The following is a 21,524-nucleotide window of genomic DNA, read 5'->3' as shown; positions in this document are numbered from 1 at the left end:
ATTATAGAGATATTGGGGCAAAATGTGCTAACCTGCGGCCTTTCTCACGATGCATTTCCACCATTCTACACACAATACTAGTTGTAAAAATGCGTTGTCATTCGTTTTCAACCCAAGTGAGATTGGGATGATGTTATTCATATTGTTGTAGAGAGGCTAGTGGTTATAAACATTAGTTAGACGTCGTTTGTCGTATTTTCAGAACCCGAGACGACCTACATAGTGTCAGTTCGAGCGGTGAACGGCGAGGGATCGAGTCGCCCCGTCATGACCACGGTCACAACAACATCGTGAAACACGTGTGTTACTTGTACGTCAGTTACATTTATTCCAGCTTTGGTTGATTTACATGAATAGACTTACATGTACCTACTACTTTCATCGTAATACTTATTTCTGTTATACGTACATAACATTATTTTGATATAAGGCCATTTAAAAATATTCTTGGTTCATTTCATTATATATATATGTATGCGTGTATGTATGTGTGTGTGTGTGCGTGTATGTATGCAGGTATGTATGCACGCATCCACGAATGCATGAATGTATGAATGTATATGTATATATATATATATATATATATATATATATATATATATATATATATATATTAATTAATTATATAGATAGATAGATGAATAGACAGACAGAGACAGAGACAGAGACAGATAGATAGATAGTGTGTGTAGGTGCTGAGGGTAATGTGCCAAAATGCCCTTTTTGGACGATGCATGCCCTGCAATCCTGCACTGTGCAATCCTTGTACCCGCTTTTGGTGACGCACACTCTATTTTCCACTTCCCCATTGCCTGGATATATAAATATTTGATTCAGCATAATTCTCTTCATGTTTCAGGTATTCACTTCATTCTCTACCTCAGACATGTATTTCAGCACATCTCCTTGGAGACCAGTATTCAGAACTGTCCAATAGGCAGTCCGATATTTGTGAACCGATTCCTGTAGGCAGCTTTAGTAACCTTGGTGACGGATCTGGACATATAAACTGCGTTTAGCGGTAGCCAGTCAGATACCATTGTTCAAGTTAATAAAAAAAACAAAGGTCGTTGTGTTAAATAAATTGTGCTGAATTATGCTGAATTGTTGTGGTTCACCTTGATGTAGCGTGTTAAAAGATGATTCCGAATTTGGGATTGTATTTTCTTATTGGTATGTGCTGTTCTGATTATAAAAAAAAGTCCAAAAAAAGATCCCTAATGGAAAAATGCAGCGGGTTTCATCTCACTACAGCCAATAGCTGATGATTAATAGATCAGTGTGATCTAGTGGTGTCGATAAACACGCATGCCTTCTTATAGTGCAGACGTACAGCAGGATCTTAGCTCAGGTGGTAGAGTGTTCGTCTGAGATGCTTGGATCGCTGGGACAAACCCCCTCAGTGGTCACATTGGCTATCTGCTTGGCTATTCTCTCGTCTAAACCAGTGCCCCACGACAGGAAAATCAAAAGTCGTGGTATGTGTTGTCCTGTCTGTGGGGAAGATGCTGATAAAAGGCCACTTGTTGCTAATGGGAAAATGTACAGGACTCCCTCTAAGACTATCTATAAGAATCGGCAAATGTTGCTGGATACCCAGTAGCCGATGATTGATACATCAATGTGCTCTGTTGGTGTCGCCAAAGGTCAGGTCAGGTCATATGGTTTAACGTGCACATTCAGAGCAAGCTGTTGTAGCGCACGCCTGTCATGGGTGCAGGTATCTACTGACGCCGGCTCCTTCGTCCAGGACAGAAAATGGCTTGTGAGTGGGAGAAGGGACCGCCCGCGCTTGGCAAGTGCGCACAAGCAACCCGATCAGGGTCGGTAGCGGGCGGGGGTATTTATGGTGTTATTTTTTATTTTAACTTATTTTCGTGCTTATATCCAATTAAGGTTCAAACACGCTGTCCTGGGCAAACACATCAGCTATCTAGGCTGTTGTTAGAGGTTAGTGAGAGAGAAGAAGATGCAGTGGTCTTACACCTATCCACTGAGTCGTTTAAACTCGCTCTGGATGGGAGCAGGTACCAGGCTGAGAACCCTGTACCTACCAGCCTTGTGTCCGATGGCTTAACCACTGCGCCACCGAGGCCGGTGTGGTGCTATTGAATTTTGAAAATGCCTCTCGTAGGATTGAGTAGAAACGTAAAAAATATGCTGCACAATTTGGTGAAGTAATTTTGAAAATGCCTCTCGTAGGACTGAGTAGAAACGTAAAAAATATGCTGCACAATTTGGTGAAGTAATTTTGAAAATGCCTCGTAGGATTGAGTACAAACGTAAAAAATATGCTGCACAATTTGGTGAAGTAATTTTGAAAATGCCTCGTAGGATTGAGTACAAACGTAAAAAATATGCTGCACAATTTGGTGAAGTAAATTTGAAAATGCCTCGTAGGATTGAGTACAAAAGTAAAAAATATGCTGCACAATTTGGTGAAGTAAATTTGAAAATGCCTCGTAGGACTGAGTACAAACGTAAAAAATATGCTGCACAATTTGGTGAAGTAATTTTGAAAATGCCTCGTAGGATTGAGTATAAACGTAAAAAATATGCTGCACAATTTGGTGAAGTAAATTTGAAAATGCCTCGTAGGATTGAGTACAAAAGTAAAAAATATGCTGCCAAATTTGGTGAAGTAAATTTGAAAATGCCTCGTAGGACTGAGTACAAACGTAAAAAATATGCTGCACAATTTGGTGAAGTAATTTTGAAAATGCCTCGTAGGATTGAGTACAAAAGTAAAAAAATATGCTGCACAATTTGGTGAAGTAATTTTGAAAATGCCTCGTAGGATTGAGTACAAACGTAAAAAATATACTGCACAATTTGGTGAAGTAATTTTGAAAATGCCTCGTAGGATTGAGTACAAAAGTAAAAAATATGCTGCACAATTTGGTGAAGTAATTTTGACCACTGATTTGCAATGGTTCGTCCAAGTAAATGAGGAGTCGTTTGAGTAATTTTGTACAGTGGCATTTATTGTCGGAATAAACTAAACTGTAAATGAGGTAGATACAGGAAATGGTAGTGTAGTGATGGTTATGTATAAAACCACCATGCGAGATAACACCACAAAACACAATACAGACTGGGAAGAGACGTGGAGGCTTCAGATAGTGACGTTAAGTTGACTGTAATCTCTTCACTGTGGCGGACATTATTTGGTGATCTGGAATAAAAAGAGAAGAAAAAAGAAGATTAGCTTTGCCGTAGAGGGATGCGACTGTCAAATAGTCCTATACCAAAATGGTATTACTGAAGGTTCCAAGGGGGGATCCAGGAATTTGTAAAGTGGGGGCTCAGAAGATGCTTTAAAAATGGCAATTTGAGTTTGTTGAAGGAAGCGAGATCAGTATAGACATTTTCTATGGTAAATTAATAAAGATAAAATCATACCAACGATATTCTGGGGGTATTCCAGTTTAACACATCGTTCAGCATCAACGCCACACAAAGCTTCCATGGGCGAATCCAGGATTTTATAAAGTGGAGGCCATATTTTCAAATGGCGCGATGTAAACTTGTGAAATGTTTAGTGGAACAATTTATTACAAATAGTGATATCGCATTTTACATTGCGTCAAGGCCGCTGACCATAACCTAAGTTGGGGAAGAATTAATCACCCACTTCAGATATGTTTGTTATCCGAGAGGTCTTCTAAGTTCTACTCGCATAAACAGATATCTTACTTACCTTGTAGCTAACTTTAAAACTTGAACGTTTTCTACACTTATTCCCTCTCGATCGACATCTTTCCATGTCAGTCCATCATCAAAACTAACTTCAACTTTCAGACCAGGAAACTCAGTGTTCACAAACAGACGATTGTTTTGCAATCTGTAAACACAATACTGTTTTAATGTGTGTATTTACATTTTCTCCAACAGACATACATAATTGCTTAAAGTTGTAGACCCTAGTTTCAACCCGTGAACGTGGAAATTAAGTTTGGTTAACCTACAAGCCTGTATAAATTACCTGAATAAAATTACAACAGTGTGAAACAAGAGTCTTTGAAAGGGGGAAATACCTTCTAAACATAGATTACAGCTCGTCTCCACAACCGTTACTTCTCAGATATACCTGCAGTTTTAAGAATTATGAAAAGTGCATTTTGTGGCATTACAAACCCCAAAATGTTCGAACTAACGTAGCATTTGTAACGACTAAAACTACACCTGGAAGACATTTTGTTTTGTTAGAATATCAGTGTATACACACAATGCGCTTTTGACTGTCATAATATTTGTAGCATATGTATTTTAAATGTGACTTACAGACAAATATATATTGGGAAGTAAAGTACAATTTTGGCTACTGTACAAATACATTTACTATTAGAACAGTCGGAAATGCGATGTATGTATACACAAAAACTAATATTATAGATAACAAAAAATGTATTTAATATGTACAATTTTAGTCATGAAAAAGATGTGTTGGTCAGAAACATATAAAGTTGCTTGCTTAAAATCTATTAACATGTCTATATCCAATGTACCCTAGGCCCGATGACTGAATCCAGAGCGAGGGGGACGGGGGGGGGGGGGGGGGGGGGGTAAGTTTGAGGTGGGCGGGATATGGAATACCGAGTTAGAAGTTACACTTGAAGTCTGAAGCCAAACGTCTGCGTTATCAGTGGTCTGAAAAAAAGGTAACTGGAGCAATTTTGACGTGATGTCAATGTAAAGTGAACAAAGTAAGCAAAACAAGTATAGAGTGTAGTCCCTTTAAACAGCATGTAGACATTATCACTTATTGAAACTTGCCTATGTACCGGAGCAGAAGGAATGTTATATTATATAATATTAAAAGACCATTGACTTCGTAACAGAAATGTTATTTTGCAGATACAGTGAAACCTCTCGAAACCAGGACCCTCTGTAAGTCGGAACTCTCTACAAACCGGACGTTTCTCATGGCCCCCTTTTAAATATCAGAAGAGAACAGAACCTCTTTGAACCGGATACCCCTAACTACAGACTTTTTACTTGATTCAGTGGGTGTACGGTTTAGAGAGGTTTCGCTGTAGAAAGACACTCGCCTCGCACCAGGCCTGGGTATCCTGTAGGCAATATCATATTTATCCAATAGACGGAGCTCTTGGTATCCAACAGTGTTCGCGAATTTGAACCAGTCGGAGAGCTTGTCTTGTTCATCTTTGGTACTCTCCCATTGCGCTTTGTGCCAGGCTCGCTCAGCCACTGCCAGTAACCTTGGAAACAACATGTACTCAAGCTGATCGTCAGTCCGAATGGTCTCACTCCACAGATGACCCTGCATCCCTGTACACAGCATAAAAATAAAGAAATATTTGTTTCACGATTCCTCAATACATTTTTAACTACGACTATTTGGGGATCTAGCATGATCTCTTTTCTTTTTCTTTCTTCTTTTTTTCTTCTTCCGTTTCACTCGCCTCTCCGTGTCATAACATCATTTACTAATGCAAAATACAAACACAACTAGTTTTAATAAACTCATAATCTCGCCTCTCCGTGTCATAACATCATTTACTAATGCAAAATACAAACACAACTAGCTTCAATAAACTCACAATCTCGCCTCTCCGTGTCATAACATCATTTACTAATGCAAAATACAAACACAACTAGTTTGAATAAACTCACAATCTCGCCTCCCCGTATTTATAACATCATTTACCAATGCAAAATACAAACACAACTACAGTTTTAATAAACTCGCAATCTCGCCTCTCCATATTATATTACTTACAAATACAAAATACACACACAACTGCAGTTTTAATAAACTCACAATCTCGTTACATCATAACATCAGTAACTAATGCAAAATACAGACAACTACAGGCTTAATAATTAGTTTTTCTTTCCCTCTCATCGGTTGTGCTCAGTATTTATTCTGTCTTTTTCTCTTTTTTCTTTTTTTATTTGTCGTTTTTTTTAAATAAAGATAAAAACATACCAACGATACTTTGGGGGTGTTCCAGTTTAACACATCGTCCTCCATCAGCGCCACACAGATCTTCATTTGTAATGGGTTCTCCCTGGAGAGTGACGTCAGCATTGCCGTAAATATCATCTGGAGTGAAAGCAAGAACTTTCCGAGTGTCGATGAACCTAGACGGAAAAAATGATGCGAGTACTGCTAAAGGAATATATACTGAACAAAAAAAGAAACTTCCGATTTGTACATATAGTATTTGTTGTGTTAAAGAATTCATCGTGTAATGAAATTATATAGGTAGTATTAGCCTTGAGCTGTATTATCAGGATTCATGAATTTTATCGATTATTTTTGCACTGTTAATCGTCGACAACGTGAAATTCAATTTGCATATGCATGCATGGTTTGACATGTCCCGTGTAGTATTCGGTCAATTTGTTTTACTTGTCTTACTGACATTGTTGTCAAGTGAACGAAAATGCTTCAAAATTTGTAAAAAAATTAACGTTTTTTACATTGTAGCAATTTTAGTATGCCAAGAATACCTAATAATTTACGCGAAAGGGCGATTGGCATGCTTGATGCTGGCATGTCGACAGAAGACGTTGCAAGGCATGTTGGGAGTTCTAGTCGAGCGATACGAAATCTTCGCGTAAGATTTCGAACGACAGGAAGCACCAACGACCTGCCACGTCGTGGACGTCCGCGTGTTACAACGCGTGGTCAAGACCGCTATATCATGAACACGCATTTGCGCAATCGATTCCAAACTGCCACTGCTACTGCTGCTAACGCACCTAGGCTTCATAATAACCGAATCAGTGGGCAAACTGTTCGTAATCGTCTGCGGGAGAACAGTTTACATGCACGACGTCCTTACGTCGGATGCGTTTTAACGCAACGTCAACGTCTAAATCGTCTTAATTGGGCACGTGTACACACTCGTTGGATACGGCGACGCTGGAATACCGTTCTTTTTTCGGATGAATCCAGATTTTCTTTACAACGTGGTGATGGCAGGGTGCGCGTCTACCGTAGGAGAAATGAATGCTATGCTGACTGTTGTGTTCTTGAACGAGATCGTTTTGGGGGTGGGGGTTGTGTCATGGTCTGGGCAGTCATTGCCCATGGTTATCGTTCACCACTAGTCGTCACTGATGGCAATTTAAATGTTCAACGTTACCGCGATGACATTCTCGCTCAATACGTCATTCCTCTGTTCCATAACAACGCCAACATCTCGATTTTTCAGCATGATAATGCCACCTCTCATACAGCTAGAGACACTGTAAATTTTCTTAGGACAAATAACATTGATTTCATTGATGACTGGCCCGCTAAATGTCCTGATCTCAACCCCATCGAGCATGTCTGGGATAGTCTGGACAGACGATTGAGGCGTCGTTCCAACCCACCCGCTAACGTCAACGAACATCATCAAGCGCTTCATTCAGGAATGGAACAATATTCCACAGGCAGAAATCAACACTTTAGTCAATTCTATGCGCCTGCGATGCACTGCAGTGGTCAATTCAAGAGGTGGTCATACCCGTTATTAAGTGTTTTTTTGTTGTTTTTTTAATCCCTACCACACTTGGTCAAAATGTCTCCCAGTTTCTGTTAACCTATGACCATGAATTTTGCACCAAACGATGCATCATGGAACACTCTTTAAACGCAAATATTACAATTATTCCCCCGGTTTGGCTTCATCAAGTTATGTTCAAGCAAAGTTAGCGGAAGTTTCTTATTTTGTTTAGTATATGTCCTCTGTCTGACCCTACGAATCGCCCAAGTTCAAGGGCCATAACTCGGTAAAATATGGATAAATGTCATTTCTGACAAAATTATGGCAATTGAATAAGGAAATGTTTTATTTAACGACGCACTCAACACATTTTATTTACAGTTATATGGCGTCGGACATATGGTTAAGGGCCACACATATATATGTCAACTTACTGAGAAAGGAAACCCGCTGTCGCCAGAGGTATGTGTATGTATATGTATATGCACCATCCCACAGGCATGATAACACATACCACGGCCTGTGTTACACCAGTTGAGGAGCACTGGCTGGAACGGGAAATAGCCCAATGGGCCCACCGACACGGATCGATCCCAGACTAACCGCGCATCAAGCGAACGTTTTATCATTGGGCTACGTCCCGCCCCGTCAAAATCGATCTGGCCATAAGTGTAAAAAAACAAAAGAGATAAATCCCCTTGAATGTCAAACTTGATCTGTAGTCTACATGATACAGATATACAATAAGTAAAAAACAGAAGAGATAAATCCCTTGAATGTCAAACGTGATCTGTAGTCTACATGATAAAGATATACAATATGTATAAGTATTGTGAAAAGGGCCTGAGCAAATATATGTGAAGCAGGCGGACAGACAGACATACAGACCAACGGACAGACAGACATACGGACAGACAGACACAGACAGACGAACGGACGGACGGACGGACGGACGGACGGAAAGACGGACTGGCAAATAGAAGGACGGAGAGACGGATGGACAGACAGACAGACGAAAAGGACGGATACTTAATCCGGTTGGACTAGTAGGGGACTAATAAACATGGTCATAGTCATGAAAACTAGACCGAGCTTGAAATAAGTGTGGTAAGGAGGGGAAGGAGGGAGTGCGTTGGAAGGAAGGAAATGTTTTATTTAACGACGCACTCAACACATTTTATTTACGGTTATATGACATCAAATATATGGTTAAGGACCACACAGATATAGAGAGAGGAAATCCGCTGTCGCCACTTCACAGGCTACTCTTTTCGATTGGCAGCAAAGGATCTTTTATATGCACCATCATACAGTCAGGATAGTACATACCACGGCCTTTGTTACTCCAGATGTGGAGCACTGGCTGGAACGAAAAATAGCCCAATGGGCAAAAACAGACACACACACACACACAAACGCACATACACACACACACGTACGTACTCATGCAGGCACACGCGCACCAATATACACACATACACCAAAAGACGCATAAATCCACAAAGTCAACAACAACAACAACAAAAACTGCCAACAGTAAAGCCTTTAGGCATACAGTAATTCATATCACAGTTGTAAAACCTGCCGTCGGTACCATCGTTAATTTCGATACCTGATTTGTGGGAATATGTCCGTTTACCTGGTCGCCCAGTAGGTTCCTTTCTGGTTGGGGTCAGGCTCGTGCGGATGGTCGAAGTAGAGATGTGTTGCCTGCGACATGACAACCTGCAACAAAATAGTAAGCATGTATTACTAAACTCAGGCGCGGATCCAGGATTTTGCGGAGGGGAAGAGGGGGCGCCGGATATGTTAAGACAGAGGCGGATCTAGGGGGGCCCCCTAACTTTTGCGACAGTTATAATTTTATTATATATTACTTTTTATTTTTTTACGATCCCCTCCATACCTCCCCCAAAGTTCCATTGGCATTCCGCCTCATATCATTGGCCACCAATTGATTTTCTGTATCCATCACTGTAAGAGGTGTTTGAATAGGTTTTTATCACAAATAAATGGGGTGGGGTGGGGGTATGGATCCGCGCCTGGTACTAATCGTAGACTAGTAACGGTTTAACAGGCCCGTATCCAAGGAAGGAGCATGCGCAATGATTGATCTACCATAGCATTTGCTCTTAACTTAATTAAGTATGTCCCCGCTCCGTGAAAACTGAATGGCCCCCTTCCCAGTCACATATAATAAATTATATTTCAACAAATCAAGTTAGGTGCCGATCCAAGGAGAGAGGTGGGGTCCAGTCAGGAGTCACGTGACTACTTTGGAAAAGGTTAAGTGTCAGATAATTTAATTAGTTTAAATTAAATGCTGTACATTTAACAAATCGAAGAAACACCTAAATCAACCTTTTTTTTGTCTATATTCCAAATTACGGGCGTAGGAAGGTGAACAAAAAGTGCGGCGGAGCACACACACACACACATATGTATATATATATATATATATATATATATATATATATATATATATATATATATATAAGCTATCGTTGCTGCTAAAAAGTGGGGGACACATGCCCCACCCACCCCACCCACCCCACCCACGCCTCCTACGCCAGTGCAAATCATAGAAACTCGCCGATGCAGACGACAGTCACGAGGAAAAACACGTTGCTATGATCGTTGAGCAGAAAATCTTAAGGCTCATATAGACTGTATGCGGCACGTGCGTGCGGCCCGGCTAAAAAACATCGAAACACATTAGTTTGAACGACAGCGTCTAAACAGGATGCGCGCGTCTGTAAAAAGCAAGTGCGCAGCCACAATAAAATAATCGTATATGATTTGTGAGCACAAAACGTAAGCCACAGACGCATCCATTCTATATGAAAGTTTGTTTTGTTTAACGACACCACTAGAGCACATTCATATATTAAAGGGGCATTTCTGAGTTTGCTGCAATGTTTAAGATGTTATCGACTAACAGAGACGATTGTAATTACATATCAAATATATTTTTCTGCATAAAATATTAGCAGCTGTATATTAAACGTGTTTCTGATCGTTCTATTTTTAATAGGTTAAATTTCATTTTATTTTCTAAAATATATTGACCAGTTGTTGTGCACTGGTTGGAATGAGAAAAAAGGTAATCAGTTGAACAGATTCACACCTCAAGCGAGCGCTCAACCGACTGAGCTAAATTCCACCATCCACTCTCTAGGAGTTCTCATTCCCGCCAGTGCGCCACGACTGGTATATCAAAGGCCGTGGTATGTGTTATTATGTCTGTGGGATGGTGCATATAAACGATTCCTTGCTGCTAATCGAAAAAGAGTAGCCCATGAAGTGGCGACAGCGGGTTTCCTATCTCAGTATCTGTGTGGCCCTTTACCATATGTCCTTCCATTCTATATGAGCCTTTATGTAAATAGATATAGCTAAGATTTATCTCTAGCTTGTAAGTTGTAGCGCATCTGTAGTCTTATTCCACGTAGGGTTCGGATCCCAGTCGAGGCATGGGATTGAGTGCTCCGCAAGGCTCAATGGGTAGGTGTAAACCACTTGTACCGACCAGTGATCCATAACTGGTTCAACAAAGGCCATGGTTTGTGCTATCCTGCCTGTGGGAAGCGCAAATAAAACATCCCTTGCTGCTAATCGGAAAGAGTAGCCCATGTAGTGGCGACAGCGGGTTTCCTCTCAAACTCTGTGTGGTCCTTAACCATGTGTCTGACGCCATATAAGCGTAAATAAAATGTGTTGAGTGCGTCGTTAAATAAAACATTTCTTTCTTTATTATACCTGCCAGATCACCCACATACATTTCAGTGGTATTTCGACCGTTTCTGTTACGTTACGGAGATTGCCGGAAACGTTACCATAAGAACGTCAACATTATTTCTTTGTCGTGACGTCAACAATGCTGTGTCGTTTTAATATGAGTATTGATGTCAAAGCGATACTACGTACATTATTCAAAATATAGTTATAACTTCAGAAATGTGCGAAGAGAATCGCTGTTTGGCATTTATAACCATATTTATTTTAAATTTAAAATGTGCATGGATCTAGTACTACCTGATGACGACAACGAAGCATTTTGCTGTTCTGTTGCAGCATGTTCTACAACTGCTGAGTCGATATATGAATAGGGGTAAGTGTTTGTTTGTTTGGTTGTTTCAGGGGCGTAGGCTGGGGGGGGGTGTTCGGGTGTTCGGACGACCACCCCCCCCCCCCCCCCCCCACCACCGCTGAAGCAAATGGTCCGCCGCTTTCAGAACTGAAATATACAGATTTATACATATGGAGTTTCTGGTGGTGCAAACACAAAATAGTTAAAGGTCCACTTGGTTCATATTCGAACCCCCCTCCCACCCCACCCCCCCCCCCCCCCATGTCCAGATCACGCTACGCCCCTGTGGTTGATGATGATAACTAGTTTAACGTGCCCATATACCACTAGGGTTTCGAACACGCCCATCCCGAGTCCGACCTCCGATAAGATCGGTGGCCTGACTCGGGATGGAGGGGGGGGGGGGGGGGGGGGGGGGGGGGGGAGGGGGTTTGAAAATGGGCAGAATTTTGAAAATAGCAATTAGTAAAAAAAAGTTAATAGAATAAATGAAAAAAAAAAAAAGGTTACAAGCCAAAAAAAAAAAGAATTGACTGCTCGGCCGAATATTTATATAATTTGGAGCATTTTAGAAGGACAGACCAAAATTAAATAAGAGAAAGAATAATATTTTTAAAAAAAAGAAGTAATTTCGATATAAAATTTTGAACGCAGATCTAAAAGTTTAAAGTCCGATCGATATGTCCACGCGAGTAGCCTCGTTGAGGCCGTTTGGGTGCACAGCTTAAAGGGACGAGACGGGTTGCATCCCGTCAAGAAAACCCCTAGATTGACAGTCGATAGACGTTGAAGGTGTAGTGCTGTGCTGAAATACAGATCTTGAGAAGCCGGATCCGTCTGAACGAGAGAGAGTATCAGACTAGGGTATAGTCCAGTCGTCATGGTTTGCTATAGTGGTGCGGACGGGCCCGACTCCGGAGGATACGAGATGGTATCACTATAAAGCAAGGTAAAGTCTAGAAAAAGAGTAGTAGGGGCCGACCCCGCTTCCTATTTCTTCTTAGAGTGGGGCGGTCAATCTTCCAGTGCTGCTAGGACAGGCTCGGACATGTAGAGACTAAACGCGAACAACCGTGGCTTTCTGCAGAATGGCCGCCATACGAGTCACGAAAAAACCCAAGTCGACAGTCAGGCGGAGAAATGATATGGAGGCAAGGAATTTCGCTAAAAAAGAATCCAACCTGGTGGTGCAGGCTGTCGAAACGAGAAGCGTTCCAGCGTTCAATCAGTTACAATGGCCGCATACATCCCAGTACAAAACTTCGTTTCGCTGACAAAAACGACGAAATGAAGGACCCCCAAGTCGAGCACACGAAAGCACGTGCAGTGTGCACACGCGAAACAAACACGTCTTACCGCGTGGAGCTCCAGACTGGGAATGCCCCTGTGGTTGGTTGCTTGTTGTTGTTTTTTCTTGTTTATTTGTTCATCAGGACCCATATTCACAAAACACCGTAAGCCTAGTTTTACACGTAAACGTAAATCTACGACTGAAGAGCTATTCACGAAACAACGAAAACGTAAGTTACGTGTAAAGTTGGACGTAAATATAAGAGTGCCTCAGGTTGCAACTAGCCCGAGTACTCTGACTGTAAGAGAGCTAGACGGACATTTGTAATGAGAGCGTATACCTGTCCAAATGTCCGTCTAGCTCTCTTACAGTCAGAGTACTCGGCTAGTTGCAACTAACACTGCATGTAAGTTGTGTACATATCATAAATCAAGCACGATCGCCGTTATTTACTATTATTTACGGAAACTAGCAGCATTTCCAATAAATGAAGAAGTTTGCGATGGCGAACGCCCACGAATTGAACAGTTTTTGTTGGTGATCGAACGGATGTTTTCGACTCGGCCAATTTCTCCTGAGTTATCTTTTCCTTTTTAAGAAATGTCCTCAAGTTTGTACCAAAACGCGGATCCCCACCAATACCAAAATGCCATGGTTCACTGTTCGCGATGTTATTGTTAGCAGACGACAAACGAAATTGAGTTTTGCGCATTTGTTATTTACCCGGTAGCCATCGTTTCTAATGTGTTTTTATTAATTACTCCAGTGAGAGTGTTAAATCGTAGATTTACGTCCAACTAAGTTACGTTTACATTTACAGCCGTCTTTGAGAATAAGGTGCTTCTTGCACGTAAACGTAAATCTACGGCAGACGTAAGTGCTAGTTGTAGACGTAAATTTAAACCTTTAAACCTGAATATGGGTCCAGGACAGTTATATTTGGAAGTGGGGTTACGTGGACATTGACAATATACAGGCGCGGATCTAGGGGTAGGCGCGCGCTCGACCCACTTCAAAACCCTATGGGTCCGCACCTGCAATGAATCGTGTACACTTCATGTGTCCTGTTGTGGGGTGACAGGAATATAAATGATGATGGCAGAAAATGAGGTATTATTGGGGTGAGGGCGGAACGAAAATGACAGAACTTTACAAAATACTTACTGACTTATAATGCAAATTGTTCGATAAACCACTATAGGATACATGCGACTTAGTCGTTACCATCTAGCCACTGCACCACGACTGGTATATCAAAGACCGTGGTATGTGTTATCTTGCCTGTGGGATAGTGCATATAAAAGGTCCCTTGCAACTAATGCAAAAATGTAGCGGGTTTCATCTCTATGACTGTGTCAAAATGACCATATGTTTGACATCCAATAGCCGATGATTAATAAATCAATGTGTTCTAGTGGTGTCGTTAAAAAAACACTTTAGTCCTTACCAGTAGAACTACAATAGCGACTAGACCTAGGCGCAAGACGAACCTTACGAAATGCGGGAATGGGTAAGTACAAAGAAGGCTGTCGACAGTACATATCATAAGAGAAGTAGTCAGAACGTACCCGCCGACGGTGGCTATTTCTCGTTTATAACAGTGCTTCACAACTAGTATGACAAATAGTATGGTATGTACTGGCCTTTATGAGATGAAGTTTATAAAAGATCCTTTGCTTCTAACGCCCTAGTCACATATACACGATTTTGCCCCGAATGGCCACGACTTGAAAAATTAGGGTTATTCTTGGATATGCGTAGTGAGACTCTAGCGACTTCCTACTCATTCTTCAGTATTTTTGGAACGTCTGGATAGGCAGCCGGCAGTTTTGATTATGTTCAAAACTGTCGGGAGTATTCTTGGAATGTTTCAATTCGTGACGCATTCTTAAAGCAGTCGCGAGTGCATCGTGCATATCCGTAGACACAGTCGTGATAGTCGGGGTAAATAAAAAAATAATAGTCCACGGAATGCGGGATAGGGTTTCGTCTCTCATTATATTCGTGAGCATTATTTAGCCAAAATGTGATGAGTGCGTCTTTAAATAAAACCTCTTTTTTTCTTCCTTTCTTTCAATGTAACCTACATTATTAGCAGGGTTTCTGCCAGAGGGTAAAACGGGTATGGCACCATACCCAAATTTTATTATTTTTGTTAACTTTTTCACAAAATGAATTACTCTTATCATTACTGTATGATTTTCTTAACCCTAACCCTAAACTTAAGCCATTTTCATTCTGGGAGAGGCCACCCATACCATCTGTTGACTGTGGTTCCACTGAATTCTCAAACCCAAAAATGTCTTTCTAGCAGAAACACTGATTAGGAACTTTGGTTCCAGTGACTATCTCATCTAGAGTCAGCCCCACTATTACCTGTTTGTATGTGTGAAATTAACTGCAAGCAGCTGAATACAATCTATACCGTTAAATCCATACCGACATTAGCCGTGTTCTAATCTAAATTTTGTCCCTCGTGAAATAATTTTCATTGTCACTCACTAAAGCTCGTGACAACTGAAAATATTTCACTTGAGACATAAACATAGCCTATAAATATTAATCTGCAATCATTCGTTTTAGATTAGATATATCTTGTATCACATCTGTCTCGGCCAATCCATTCACTATATATATGCATTACATACATAAACGAATGTGTTTGACTGTACATATGTGTATTGGGATGAATGTACACTGGCAGCGCGTCGGTCATGTTGTAATTTGGAGCATGTAAATGCCGTGAAAAACCTTGGGAGTTTGCATAATTATATACCGCTGAAACTTGTTGCGTTGGAATTTCTAGCATGCAATTGTGATGTAGTAACTTGGTGTAAACACATTTATCTCAGAATGAATGAACGAATGGATAGATGACTGGCATATCAAAAATCGTGGTATGTACTACCCTGTCTGTGTGATGGTGCATATAAAAGATCCTTTGCTGCTAATCGAAAAGAAGTGGCGACAGCGGGTTTCCTCTCTCAATATATGTGTGGTCCTTAACCATATGTCTGACGCCATATAACCGTAAATAAAATGTGTTGAGTGCGTCGTTAACCAAACATTTCCATTTTGATCCTCGGTCTGGCTGAACGCAGCCCAGGTGCTTACAAATAGCATGCTTAAACATGTAGCATGCAAATGTCACGCAGAAACTTAGAACATGCCATTTTCCATTCACCCTATGCCATGATCGCATCCTCTAACCTTATATCCTGCATTGGCCAGAGCATACGGCCTTCCAACAGAGCTATCACCCATCTTCAATACGTTGTTCCATGTATTGGTATACACTTCCCGATTCAAAAGCTGCCCATTGTCGAATGGTCTTGTTCCCTTGCCAACTAGCCCATCTGCCCAAGCTGCAAGATTCAGTCCATGTTTGTACGCCAGGCGTGATACATTCTTCACAAAGCGTTCTTTCAGTTCGTGATATCCTACATCCAGTGGTTTACACAGAGTCAAGTTGTCCCAGGTACCAGGTGCGACTTCGTGTCCTCCAAAATGAAACGTCTTCAGGGGATTGATACCTTCGTGCATAGCAACCAACTGAGCTATGACATGGTTCACAAACACAAAGGTCGTGTCCATGCACGGGTTTATGACGTCATCACCGAATACACCAGCCTGGTAACCAGGGTGTATGTCGGGGTCGTTGAGCAGAAAGTCGTCTGCATGCTTAGAGTCTCCTTTGTCCAGAAGGATTCGCCTTCTTGCTTCCATTGACTTCACGGCGGCGTGTGACCGGCCTGGGATGGCTATTTCTGGTATAACCTCGATGTGGCGCTCAGCGGCGAATCTTAAGATCTCCTTATAGTCAGATACCGTGTAAAATCCTGACCCGGATGTGGAGGTATCAGGTCCCGACCCCAGGGTAGAAAGAAGGCACGCGGTTTCTGTGACGTCATGACAACGCTGTCCACCAACCTGAAGTGAAAAGGAATTTAAAATAGCCGAAGTGAAAACTAATATAATTATGCAGGCGCAGATCCAGAATGTTTTGCAGAGGGGTTCGTATGCAACTAATTAAATGAAAACTATTTAAGAGTGCCTATTCATTAATTAAAATAAGTGATAACAAAATTGTTGTCCTGAGCGGGGGGTCCGGACTCCTCGACTTTCCCCGCCCCACTGGTATATGACTATTAACACCGAGAGACAAAATTAGGGAAGCTGTGCAGTCAAATCATCCTTTTCACTATGGCTTGTGCACTAACACAATTTGGACAAAGATAACTGTTTCGTCGTTTAGATCCATAGGCGTAGGGCCCGAACCTGGATAACATTTATCTACATTAACATTACTGCCAAATAACTATACAGAGTTGCAAACGAATCACTACGCATTTTTACATGAATTACAACTAATATTGTGGGTAGAATGATAGAAGTACATGGTGAAAAGGTTTTAGGTAAGCTCATTTTGCCCGAATATAGTTTTGCCCGAATTTGATAATTTGCTTCAACCCTGTGGGTAGTTGCCCCCACTCCCTCCTCCCCACCACCTCACCAACCTCGCCGTCCATCTCGTACGCTTATACAGCATTTAGATTTAAAATAAAAATGGGCACTTTTTGTATTTCTGTGGGGAAGAACAACTTCCCCTTCACTCCACCCCTGCTAAGAATGAATCATGCATTGAATTAGTTGCATGTGTCTCCTGGGTAACTCTTTTAAACAGCTTTGTGCATACTTTGGTGAGTTCTGGCAGTCCTGTTATCTCCAGCCTCCAGCCCTGTGATTTGGTGGGGTTAAAAAACAGCTGAGTGCTTACCTTAGTAAATTATGGCAGTCCTGGTATCTCCAACCTCCAGCCCTGTGAGTAGGTGAGGTTAGAAAACAGCCGTGTGCTTACCTTAGTGCATTCTGGCAGTCCTGGTATCTCCAACCTCCAGCCCTGTGAGTCGGTGAGGTTAGAAAACAGCCGTGTGCTTACCTTGGTGAGTTCTGGCAGTCCTGGTATCTCCAACCTCCAGCCCTGTGAGTCGGTGAGGTTAGAAAACAGCCGTGTGCTTACCTTGGTGAGTTCTGGCAGTCCTGGTATCTCCAACCTCCAGCCCTGTGAGTCGGTGAGGTTAGAAAACAGCCGTGTGCTTACCTTGGTGAGTTCTGGCAGTCCTGTTATCTCCAGCCTCCAGCCCTGTGATTCATTGAGGTTAAAAACAGCTGTGTGCTTACCTTAGTGCATTCTGGCAGTCCTGGTATCTCCAACCTCCAGCCCTGTGATTCGGTGAGGTTAGAAGACAGCTGTGTGCTTACCTTAGTGCATTCTGGCAGTCCTGGTATCTCCAACCTCCAGTCCTGTGATTCAGTGAGGTTAGAAGACCACTGTGTGCTTACCTTGGTGAGTTCTGGCATTCCTGTTATCTCCAACCTCTAGCCCTGTGATTCGGTGAGGTTAGAAGACAGCTGTGTGCTTACCTTGATGTGTTCTGGCAGTCCTGGTATCTCCAACCTCCAGCCCTATGATTCAGTGAGGTTAGAAGACAGATGTGTGCATACCTTGATGAGTTCTGGTAGTCCTGGTATCTCCAACCTCCAGCCCTGTGATTCAGTGAGGTTAGAAGACAGATGTGTGCATACCTTGATGAGTTCTGGCAGTCCTGGTATCTCCAACCTCCAGCCCTGTGATTCAGTGAGGTTAGAAGACAGATGTGGGCTTACCTTGGTGAGTTCTGGCAGTCCTGGCATCTCCAACCTCCAGCCCTGTGAGTCGGTCAGATGAAAATGCAGCTTGTTCAGCTTGTACACAGACATCACCTCCAGAATCTTCATCACTTCCTGTTTGGACCGGAAGTTGCGCGCGACATCCAAAAGAACACCACGGAACCCGAACCGTGGTGCGTCTGTGATGTTTACTTCAGGAACGTCGCCGCCGTTGCGACTTCTCATTGCCAGACCAAGTAGCGTCTGGATGGCATTAAATATGCCTGGTCTGGCACGGGAAGTTATTTCGATAGTTTCCCTATCAGGATGTACCGCTAGTGAGTAGGCTTCTATAGATGTTGATCGTTTACTGTCAGTCAGTATTAACGGGTCTGCTGCTATGAGCTTAATCACCCGTCTGATGGGTTTCCTTTCTCCGATTCCTGGCGATGGAAACCCAAGAGATTTCATTCTTTCTGGAAAGGAAAGAAATGGATTTTTAATAGCATTCCGGTAAGCCTACACATATGGGTGGCAAACATGGTTTACTTTAGACTTTTGTCTGCGTTTATGGGTATGAAGCTCATTCCTTTGCATGTTAGCATATTTTATATATGTTTTCCACACAGAGAAGGGAGGGAAGAAGGAAATGCTTTATTTAACGACGCACTCAACACATTTTATTTACGGTTATATGGCGTCAGCCATATGGTTAAGGACCACACAGATATTCAAAAAGAAACCCGCTGTCGCCACTTCATGGGCTACTCTTTTCGATTAGCAGCAAGGAATATTTTATATGCACCATCCCACAGACAGTGTAGTACATACCACAGCCTTTGATATGCCAGTTGTGGTGCACTGGCTAGAACAAGAAATAGCCCAATGGGCCCACCGACGGGGATCAATCCCAGACTGACCGCACATCGAGCGAGCGCTTTACCACTGGGCTACGTCCTGTCCCTCCACACAGACTGCAGATATTACGTACGTATATGCCAGTTATGTATTGTTACGTCATAACCATGCTAAGGTCTCACTACACAAATGACTTCGGGTGAGAGTTCACTATATCACAGTCCACTATAGTTCCTAATTGTGACATATGTTGTGGTTCACATATTCACTTCTAGTAATTGGGTGAGAATTAAAACAATGTGTATGTTTAATGGTAAGCCTTCTGGCTAGATTTTGCCCATGTTATTTTGTAATATTGTGCATTGAATTTTTGTGACATGGGTGTAAAGCAGAAGAGACAGCCAGAATGAATCAGTTAATGTACCACCTGTTCGGACCTATAACTACAGCCAGATGTGGTCATATAGAAAAAAGAAAAACTGAGACGGAAATTAATGTTATGAATTTTGGAGTGAAAATAAATGCTTATATAATGCATGTTCACAATGGTGAATGTTCTTAGTGTCATCGAGAACCCGTTCTATTGGCAATCTTCATTTGAAGTTGGGCATATTTAACATGGATTTCAGTGGCAAATGATATCTGTGTAGTGGGAGCTAAGTAAATATCGCCAAACCATAAACCTGTCATTATTGGTAAATAGCTAGTGGCACTGCTCTTTTTGTCCAGCCGAAACATATGCTATGTAGCTGTGTCCTGATTCCCCGTACCAAGCTTCATATAGTCTTTCTCACACGCACCCACCTGTAACAAGATAATCGAGTATGTCTTACTTTGCAGAAACTTCGCTTCTGGTAAGAACTGCTCTTTAGTGACGATTTTCCACCCATGTTGGGCCAGGTTAACCCTGAACCGTCTGTTGATGCTAACAGACATTGGCGTCGGAATTACCGGAATTGGAGCTTCGCCAAGGTCTGTGATGTCACTATACCTGGTGTATCTTTCTTCTGGTGTATACGCCCTGTATCTGTCTCCGTCGATTCTGTATTCATTCAATGTATTAAAAGTCCCCAAGAAATCCACCTGTTCACCAGCTGCACTGTGTATGGTTCTACTCATCATGCCTTGTGACGACACATACCAGTTTGGGAAGAAATCACTACGCGTTAACGACCGCCAAGATCCAATGACAAATTTTATTTTCCTGTCCTCCCCAGAGAGAATGGGCCTAAAGCCACGAGCTGGCTCCAGTTTGTAAACGCAACCTTGAACCAGTTTGAAAGTCATCTGGTGATTCGTTCTGATGTCATGTCCGGGAAAGTGAGTCTTTATTGTTGTAAAGCTGCAGAACCATATCCCCCAGTTACCAAATCTGATGTCTCGATTACCAGTGTTGTTTATACTGAGCTGAGCCAGGAAGTTAGAGGTGTTGCTGGTCGTGGTGTTGAGGATCTCAAGATGGATATCCATGTTGTTCGCCATGTAGTCTATATCTGACTGATCAAACACTGGAACATGAGGAACTGAAATGAAATCAACATCTTGTTTCAGTGTTAGATGAAATAGGTGTTTCGGTATCCAGATTATATCACTGACGTGGTGTATAACTCATTGGTAGAGCTCTTACCCTGGTACGTTGGGTTTTACCCCGTCCCATGTTACCCACCAATAACCCCGAATGATACATCAAAGGTCATGCATACAAACATAATTATCTTTCTCTCATCTTTAGATTATGTAGGACAGAGCTATCACATGAAAGAAAGCTATTTCTTTCCCACTGGACAGGGTTATCCAGCTTTTGCACGGTGCTAGAAAAATCTGTCTGACCCGAGAGCTAGAAGATTTCTACATATGCGTGACGTCATAACTTATGTTTTACGACGATTTACGCCATAACTCAAGTTTTTAAGAATTCAGTTTGTCATTTAACGTTGTATCATTGTTTTTAAAATATATAAACAAATTAATATTTTCAACTTTATATTTATTGGTAAGTTGATACATGTTTATGTTGCATAATGTGGACTATATTTTTCCGCGTATGATTAAAGGAGTTTGTAGGTGAAATGTTTATGAATCGTTCTACAATAAACAATTTATAGCTTACAAAATTAATGTTTTGTTACCGTAATTAAATGGGTAAGAAAAAGAATCAAACACCGTTGTGAGG

The 21,524-nt window shown here is 41.7% G+C and overlaps 2 protein-coding genes across 2 annotated transcripts in view; one reads left to right on the top strand and one right to left on the bottom strand.

The window, feature by feature from the left end:
• The window catches only part of LOC121373408 (neogenin-like), a 23,103-nt gene extending 21,953 nt beyond the window's left edge, over positions 1 to 1,150 (top strand). Inside the window, exons 11-12 of the mRNA XM_041500054.1 lie at positions 203 to 310; positions 860 to 1,150. Coding sequence (XP_041355988.1) covers positions 203 to 294 — 92 coding nt within the window. The 3' untranslated portion in view covers positions 295 to 310; positions 860 to 1,150. The remainder of the gene's footprint in view (positions 1 to 202; positions 311 to 859) is intronic.
• A 1,813-nt stretch (positions 1,151 to 2,963) lies between these two features.
• Positions 2,964 to 21,524, bottom strand: part of LOC121373138 (beta-hexosaminidase-like) — a 23,607-nt gene continuing 5,046 nt past the window's right edge. The window contains exons 5-12 of the mRNA XM_041499590.1: positions 20,122 to 20,874; positions 18,512 to 18,969; positions 16,055 to 16,774; positions 9,103 to 9,188; positions 5,954 to 6,108; positions 5,052 to 5,292; positions 3,701 to 3,844; positions 2,964 to 3,175 (exon numbers count right to left, since the gene is read on the bottom strand). Coding sequence (XP_041355524.1) covers positions 3,046 to 3,175; positions 3,701 to 3,844; positions 5,052 to 5,292; positions 5,954 to 6,108; positions 9,103 to 9,188; positions 16,055 to 16,774; positions 18,512 to 18,969; positions 20,122 to 20,874 — 2,687 coding nt within the window. The 3' untranslated portion in view covers positions 2,964 to 3,045. The remainder of the gene's footprint in view (positions 3,176 to 3,700; positions 3,845 to 5,051; positions 5,293 to 5,953; positions 6,109 to 9,102; positions 9,189 to 16,054; positions 16,775 to 18,511; positions 18,970 to 20,121; positions 20,875 to 21,524) is intronic.

This window comes from Gigantopelta aegis, chromosome 5 (assembly GCF_016097555.1).
Source record: "Gigantopelta aegis isolate Gae_Host chromosome 5, Gae_host_genome, whole genome shotgun sequence".
Taxonomy (NCBI): domain Eukaryota; kingdom Metazoa; phylum Mollusca; class Gastropoda; order Neomphalida; family Peltospiridae; genus Gigantopelta; species Gigantopelta aegis.
Note: the sequence above shows the minus strand (reverse complement) of the source record. Positions and strands in the feature narration are given on the sequence as shown.